Source organism: Syzygium oleosum, unplaced genomic scaffold (assembly GCF_021117445.2).
Source record: "Syzygium oleosum isolate NSW1041296 unplaced genomic scaffold, Sole_v2.1 Sole_v2.21, whole genome shotgun sequence".
In the NCBI taxonomy this organism is placed as follows: Eukaryota; Viridiplantae; Streptophyta; class Magnoliopsida; order Myrtales; family Myrtaceae; genus Syzygium; species Syzygium oleosum.
This window is the reverse complement of record NW_026607505.1, coordinates 3168965-3177702: the sequence shown is the minus strand read 5'-3', so window position 1 is coordinate 3177702 and position 8738 is coordinate 3168965. Positions and strand designations below refer to the sequence as shown.

Genomic DNA, 8738 nt, shown 5'->3' with positions numbered 1-8738 from the left:
ATGGCACCATTGACTAGTGATTCAGGCATTAGCTAGTTTACTTATTTTGCAAGTTAACACGTTTTTTTTTTTTGTCGAATTGCAAGTTAACGCATTGAAGCCTCGTTTTCTTGCATAACTGAGCTCCTCAGGTTCTCACTTCTGCCTTATGTTGTTCTCGGCAGATTCCTGGAAATACTGGTTGCATTGCAAGGACATGTGCTGCATCGGCCATCGGCTTGCATCTTGTTGGGGTGCTTAGTTTATCCAACCACTCAAGCATTTCCTTAGTGTACTTTGAAGGCATTTCTCGGTGAAACGTATGTTGACGAGACATTGATTATTTGTGATCGTCGCATCACATCCAGTTCTTTTGATGCCTTTAGAATATAAAGTAGTGTGTCATGTTCCAGTAATATATTACGACTTGAATTCTCGGTTCCGCCGGTTTGGTTACGAGTTCTCAGTCCAGTTCCTAGCTCCCGGCTCCCGGTTCTCGGTTCTCAGGAGAACCAGGAACCAAACCAAGGTGCATTAGAACCTGGAATCAGACCGGTTATCATGGGTCCGATTCCTGGTTCTACCCTGGTTGATTTCAGGACTGAAGCACACACTATCTGGTGTCCAAAATGGAGGTGATGCAGAGTGAAGAAGGAACACATTAGCATGATGAAGAAATAAAAAGAAGAAAGAAAGCAGAAAGACTAAAAGAAAAAAGAAGAAATAAAAAGAAAAGAAATTTCTTGGACAAAAATGACCCTAATAGTAGATAAGGTTTGGCTGCCTGTGAATTGAGGCCCTTATACGAGACTAGTTGGCCATTTCAGACCTTTATTTGAACAAAGTTCACCTTGAGTCCTATTTTGAAAAAACTGTTGCACTACATGCCTTTATTTGAAATTTTTCCCAAGGAGCGATTTCATTTTTATCTCATTTATATTTCATGTTTTTTGCTTTAATTGGAATAACAATGGACGTGGATGCTGTCCCAACCCCCCCCCCCCCCCCCTTGCAGTCATCTTTTGGGAGAATAACTTAAAAAAAGTCATAAATCCATTATAATTGAGCCCCTTAATTGAAATTATGTTGGCCACTTTAGGCTCTTATTTAAGACTAGCTGGCCACTTCAGGCTCTTATATGAGACAAAGTTCATTTTGGATCCTTTTTTGGGAAAACTAATCAATTTCGGGTCTTTATTTGAAATTTTCGGGAAAATTACCAAAAAAGTCCTAAATCTATTATAATTGTGCCAATTCAATCCTAAACCTTTTGCATTTGTGTAAATTCAGTCCATCCGACCACTTTTGGCTGGCTGGCCAGCTCTAACGTGGACGCCGACCAGAGCTGACCATCCGGCCGACGTCGACGTGGCAATATTTTAATATTTAAAAAAATCATTTTTTTTTATTTTTTTCCTTTCTTTTTCCTTTTTTCTTTCTCTTTCCTTCTTCCCCTTGCTGGTCGCCGCCAGAGGCTAGGGCCGGCGAGGTCTACATTATTACAAGATACACATAAGCCAAATTGAGGAAACAAAATCACAAAGGATATCACGGCCAGATATCGGGGATTGTGAATAAGGGGAGAGAAATGATTCGGATTGATAAGTAATAAAATGATTGCCTGCGTTGACATCAACACACACCAACACGAACAATCACAAAGGGGAACGAAGCTCCGTTCACATAGACACACATCGGCGCTTCACTCTCTATCTCTCTCTCCCTGCTCTTAAACGATTCATTTTTTTTTTTCGAAAGTTGTGTCTTATTTGTTCTTCTTTGCTTGTAAACTAATATCTGTCGAAATAGGCAAAATGAGTTGGAGATACAAAGGTGGGTTGCTTCTCATTTTTACTTTTGTGATTATGTGGGTCACTTCCGCAGAAGTCACTCAGGTTAGTCTCTCTCACTGTGTTTGTGCAAAATTCATTCTTGCGTTCCTTTTATCTTTTCTTTTGGGTAAAAAAGAAGAAGAAGAAGAAGATATGGCTTCAATCTTTCTTGAGTTATGGCGAGCTTTCCGTTTTCTGGGTGCAGCTGAACTTTTGGTGGATGTTCTTGTGTCACACGTAATCCTCCAATCAAAAGATGTAAATCTGCGTGGGTCGAGTGGGATTACACAGAAGCACCATAAGGAATATAAAAATAAGCAAAACATGCTGAACCTATATGAAAAAGTACAAACAATTTAATTATTTGGTCAAGAATCAAAATACATCTTGATCTTGCAAATATGTAAATCCAGGAGCTTACCTAATGGTTTAGAAGTTCCGGTAAAGAGGAAAGTTGATCAGATAATCTTCGGTGTCCTCATCTTTCCCCATGGGAGTAAATACACCTCTGTATGATGCATTATCGTTTCATATTAAGATAATTAACATTGCTAAGCATCCCTAAATATGCGAATATACATCTAAATTGAGCCAACTGAGCATGCATGGTTCGTTATACTCGTACAGGTTTCATCACGTGCTTAACGAATGAGTTATTTATCAGAACCTAAATAGGTGACGCACCTTGACGTTGTTTTCAGAGTTTTCATTTGGTGATCCTAGTTATTTACATTGTTTAATCAGTGAACCGTGTGTTCCTATTTTATCTTGCTTGGATTGCTGATCCTATTAGGTAGTGATTTAATTTTCTTTCCCTGCTGATAAAAATTTATGAATCCGAAGAACATCAGTTCCTCTGTCGCAGTAACTTTTACCAGCTTCATATCAACTGGTGTAACAGGGTGTTTTCGAGAAGTATGAGCAGCCATTCGCGGTGACCTATCTCGGGACTTCAATCTTGGTGTTCTATCTTCCCGTAGCATTCTTCAAGGACTGGTTACTGAAATCCCTAAAATCCCGCACTAGTGAAAGTGGCGATAGTGCGGCTAGTGCGGAGACGGTCGATGCAATCTGTGCAGGTACAGATTCTCCTGGCTAAAATAATGGGAAGCAGGGTGATATTGAAATGGTCAATCAATAAAAGTTGAGTGTGGTGGATTCAACAGGCGAACGAGTTCATTTACTTGATGAGGGTAAGGCCTCTGTTTCAGAAGCAAAAGACGATGACATTGTGGAACAAGAGGAGAAGATGAAAAGCAAGCAAATTCTCAAAGTTGCCTGCACCCTTGCGCCTATTTGGTTTGTGTGTGAGGTGAGAGACCAGTTTGTTTTTATTGTTAACATTCTTTACTGCGACCTTACTTTTAAGTGTCTGATCATATATCTTCTCATACAAAGCATGTGATTTTCACAGCTTCTCAAGTTGGTATAATTATCATTGTGGGGCTTACAAGAGAAGTACTAATTTACCAATACAAAATCATGTCTTTTCTCAGCATATTTCGCATAAAATTGGCACTCATCTATTATCCTCTACTGGAATCAATTGATTGCAACGTCTGGTCTTACAATGATCTGTTTATGATCTGCTTCATCCAAAACCATGACAGTCTTAATGAGTAATGTTGAATACCAGGCACTCCTTTAGATATAGCATAGTATTGAAGGGTGTTATCATTGTTTGCAGTATCTCATGAATGCTGCACTCGTACGAACAAGCGTTGCCAGCTCCACGATATTGTTATCGACATCAGGACTTTTCACCCTTCTGATTGGTGCATTTCTGGGACGGGACTCCATAAGTGTAGTAAAAGTAATCTCGGTCTTTATCAGTATAGCCGGAGTTGCCATGACTGCACTAGGGAAGACTTCAAGTACCGATCAATCACAATCGAACACAACTGTGTACGTAATCTTTGTTTTCCAAAATCATTCAACTTCATCTTGTGTTTTCATTCTACTTGTTTCCTATTAGAAATGGAACATTCTTGTGAGATAGTTCTTCTGGAACTCAAATCAAGTTGATGTAATAACGAAATAAATATGTATAGTCCTTGCCTATTATCATCTGCATATTTAGTTCTTTCTCAGGTTCCGCTTTCATTTTACTCTTAATTCGTACTTTTTAGGCGTACTGATTGAAATTACTGACCAGCCAATAATAAGGTCTTCTTCTTTTGTGTTCAATCTGTTCCTTCAACAACAGAACCAACTCTCTTATAGGGAATCTTTTCGCGATTCTCTCGGCTGCAATCGATGGACTATTTGCCGGTATGGCATTTTCTTTTTCTTCAAAATGAATTTTCTCCTTCGGTTGAACTTTTCAACAAAGATGTAGCAGCTAACGAGAATCATATGAAAAATTTCAGTGCTTATCAAGAAGTACGCTGGAGAGGAAGGAGAAAGGGTGGACATGCAAAAGTTATTTGGTTGTATTGGACTATTCTCGCTTCTCGCACTTTGGTGGCTTGGTAAGAACAGTCCCTTAATTTCAGCTTCCTCATGAGCATAAGTTTTTTCGCATGATGGTGTGCAATTACCTCTGGGTAAGATGGTTGAGAGGAAAGTGGGCAGCACTGCTGCATATCCCTTCCATCACTGCAAGGGTTTAATTTAAAACGTGTTCCGATTATCTTGTTGGTATATTCTTTTTTGTGGAGGTAGTTCCTTGGGAATCCATAAGGTGGTCAGAACAAAATGGATAGCTTAAGTCTCTGTTTCTTGCCATGTTAAGTTCACTGGATGGTTGGTTCAGGTCTGCTGAGTTATCCAATGTTGCTGTAATGTGAACCATTTTGTACTCCTTTTGTCTCCGCATACATGCACATAGACTTAATGCACACATCATTGGTAGCATGAATACCAAGTCAAAAAGAACTTAAGAGACCGTCCCCCACCTTTTACAAATGGCGGAGCTCTTGAATCTGTGGAGACGATTCAGCAGCAATTGAACAGTTGACATTGACATGAGTTAGACTTGAATGGGCAACATCAAAAAGAGAATCAAATGCCCATCTGGCATTCCATGCTATGCCTCTTTCTTAGATGTTAAGTAGTCAAAACCCAGTCGCAGGCATTTTATAATTGTGGCTGAACATGCGTTGAGCCGTAGGACTCGTAAGTTGCAAAAGTGATGCGAAGTTTTCATATGGAAAGACGCATTCAATGATTTTCTAAATCAGAATCGTTGGCATTTAAACCAATTACTGTCTGTTCTTCAACAATGGTGTCTTAACTATTTCTTATGCTTGGATTTTTTCAGTTTGGCCTCTCGTTGCTTTAGACATAGAGCCCAAATTTGCCTTTCCTCAGTCTGCGGCCGTGATGGGTGTTGTTCTTGCCAACTGCTTCGTGGGAAATTTCCTCTGTAATTATTTCTGGTTAGTTCAGAGGCTAAACCTTGATGAATGACGATTCCTACATTCTTGAATCTGATTAATAAGACTTGTCAATTATTAATAGGGCGCTCAGTGTTGTTTGGACCACTCCTCTGGTGGCATCATTAGGTGCCTCCCTCGAGATACCCGTCGCCATGTTGGAAGACATCCTAATACACGGTCGGCGGTTTTCGCTAATTTACATCCTTGGCTCGGTCCTGGTACAATACAGAAAATCACAGGCTCTCCAAGCTTCGAGCATTGTTTTTATCGACTAATTTGTTCGTGGCTTCTTACTTGCAGGTATTCCTGGGATTCGTATTAGCTAACTTGGCAGACTGGTTCTCACCGACATTGGTATTGCATTGAAAAAAAATTTGTACATGTGTACATCTAAGATACTCCTGGTCCAGGATAAGATACAGATGAATCCATTGCTTGTCTGTCTTTAAGCATGATCTTTCTGTACTCGATAAATAAATGGTAACGATTTCACGATCAAATGGATGCATGAATGGTATTACATTTCACTAATCAAATATTTTCTACAATTCAAGTAACTTTCGTGCTACTGAGCATCTTCATAACCGTAGACACGGTTCATTGAAGTCTCATTTAACTTTGAACTTTTTTTTTCTCCTTCAGATTGTGAGACTATTATAATTTAGTATCTAAAGCGAAACACCTAGAACCTCTATAAATATGCAAATGTCGGCACGTAAATAATTTATAATTCCTTTACTATTTTATTGAACTCTAAGAAAACTTTATTTCATTTTTAAACCCTAGGAAAAAGAAAAGTCATAACTAGAAGTCGTGAGTTAAATTTGCCGAAGGATACATTCCATTGGGAAAATTGACCAAAAAATGCAAAACCTATTGTACTTTTACCAATTGAGTCCTAAACTTTTCAATATTGCCAATTGAGTCCTGAAAAATTTTCAAGTTTTGCCAATTGTGTCCATCTAGAATAATTTGGTCGAAAATCACATAGATATTTTTTAATAATATTTTTTCAAGTTTTTCATTTATTATTTTCATTTTTTTTTCTCTTCTTCTCTTTTCCTTCAAAACCTATTGTACTTTTACCAATTGAGTCCTAAACTTTTCGATATTGCCAATTGAGTCCTGAAAAATTTTCAAGTTTTGCCAATTGTGTCCATCTAGAATAATTTGGTCGAAAATCACATAGATATTTTTTAATAATATTTTTTCAAGTTTTTCATTTATTATTTTCATTTTTTTTCTCTTCTTCTCTTTTCCTTCTTTTTTTTCTTTTCTCTTCTCTTATTTTTTTTCCTTTTTCCCTCCACCAGCCTCAGGCAAGAGACGCCTGAGCCTTGGCTGAGGAGGCAAACCCTCATGTGATCCGGCGAAGGGCTACCCTTGCTTGAGACCAGCAACCTCCACCGGCCATCGACAAGACTTAACGATGGCCAACGAAGGGAAAAAGGGAAAAAGAAAAAAAGAAGAAAGCAAAGAAGGAAAAGAGAAGAAAAGAAAAATATTAATAAATATTCGAAAAAAATATTAAAATATTGTTAAAAATTGTTCACGTCAACGATGGTCATGCCATATAGGATGAAAGGCGTCCCCGTCAGCGATTCCTGGCTAAAATTAGTTAAATGAACTTAATTGACAAAACTTGAAAAGGTTTAAGACTCAATTGGCAAAATTAAATGTTTTGAGACTCAATTAGCAAAAATGCAATAAATTTAAGACTTTTTGGACAATTTTCCCCGATCCATCAATTGGATGTCTACTTCAAGGGCATTTTCTCCATTTCTAAATGGGTGCCTAATTGAATGCATGTAGGCTATTTCGCAACCGGATAGGAAGATATAATAGATGCCTTTTCACATATTAATTAAAAAGCTACTAATATATTAGCGGTCTATTGGCCATTTAATCGAGGAAAAATTATCCAAAAAGTCATAAACTTATTACTTATTTGCCAATTCAGTCTTAAACTTTTCAATTTTGCCAATTGAGTCCTCAACCTTGTCACATTTTATCAATTAAGTCCATCTGTCCAATTTTGACAGGAATTCACTGATGCAAACGGCTGGCATTGACGTAGACAAATTTTATTAATTTTTTAATATTTTTTTCGATTTTTAATTATTTTTTTATATTTTTAATTGATTTTTTCTTTTCTTTTCTTTTCTTGTCCTCTTCTTCCTCTACCGGTCGCCCAGCCTCCGGTGACCAACCAAAGGCTAGGATCAACGAGGCTCGCCAGCCTCAGGCAAGGTCACCCTTGCCGAGATCTGGTGAGGAGCGAGGATTGGCCTCAAGCGAGGTTGCCCTTGCCAAGATCTGGCGAGGTCAAGCCTCGCCTGGCGAGTGACGCCCTCGCCAAAGACCAGAGAGGGCGAGGCTCAACCTCCCCTGAAGCAAGTAAGGGGCAACCTCGTCGGCCATGAGTTCGACCTCGCCAAATCCGGTGAGGTTGTCCCTCGCCATCCCGGTGAGGCTAACCCTCTCCGATTGTAGCCTCTGGCCGATCGCCGAAGGCTGGGCGACCGGCGAAGGAAGAAGAGGAAAAAATAAAATAAGAAATTCAAAATCCAAAAAAATAGTTAGAAATTCAAAAAAATGTTTAAAAGATTAATAAAATTTGTCCACGTCAGCGAATTCCGGCCAAAATTGGCCAAATAGACTCAATTGAAAAAATGTGAAAATTTTTAGGACTCAATTGGCAAAGTTAAAATGTTTAGAAATGAATTGGCAAAAGTGCAATAGATTTAGGACTTTTTGAACAATTTTCATTTTAATCAAAGTAATGTCTAAATGCCTTTTCACAGTCAAGTTTACCTACAAGCATTAAATGATTTTTTAATAATGTCGAAATAGCTTAAGAACGAGAATTTTTATTTGGGTTAATACCACGAAAAATCTTAAACAGATAAACATGTGACAAATTTATCCAAAATTAATTTTTTGATCATCAAAAACCTCAAATTCGTACATTTGTGACAAATTTACTCTCTGTTAAATTGGATTAATACCACGAAAAATCACAAATTGATAAACATGTGACAAACGGAGGGGTAAAACTCCAAACCGGTACACCCGTCAGCTGTCACATTTCATCCAACTCAGAAATTTAACAGTAAAATTTAATAGAAACTAACATAGGGTAAATTTATCACAGGTGTACCAATTTGGGATATTTCGTGATAAAAAAATTAGTTTACGACAAATTTGTCATAGGTATACTAATTCGAAATTTTTCGTGGTATTAACCCTTTTAATTTTCCTTGGGCCAACAGAGAGACTAGTGTTATTGTTACTTGGAAGTGAAAGAACATAGGCGCGTCTCTTTAAGGATCAATTCCACAGTTGTAACCCGTTGTAATCATATATTTCATCGTAGGATATTACGTAAAGTGTCAACACATACGAAAATTGACATATTTTTCTACTAATGGTTCGATTTATTATTTTGTGATCCAAGGACTATCGATGGAAAAATTACCAAAAAAATCATAAGCATGTTGCATTTGTTTCAATTCAGGCATAAACCTTTTTAATTGACAAATTTAGT

At 37.9% G+C, this 8738-nt stretch overlaps 1 protein-coding gene across 1 annotated transcript; it reads left to right on the top strand.

The window, feature by feature from the left end:
- Window positions 1-1538: 1538 nt before the first annotated feature.
- On the top strand, window positions 1539-5680 carry LOC115690746 (uncharacterized vacuolar membrane protein YML018C-like). Its single transcript, XM_030617211.2, has 9 exons — window positions 1539-1874; window positions 2713-2890; window positions 2978-3123; window positions 3499-3716; window positions 4018-4082; window positions 4181-4282; window positions 5074-5191; window positions 5274-5409; window positions 5492-5680. The coding sequence occupies exons 1-9, from the start codon at window positions 1794-1796 to the stop codon at window positions 5555-5557; spliced, it is 1110 nt and encodes a 369-aa protein (XP_030473071.1). The 5' UTR covers window positions 1539-1793; the 3' UTR covers window positions 5558-5680.
- The last annotated feature ends 3058 nt before the right edge of the window (window positions 5681-8738 follow it).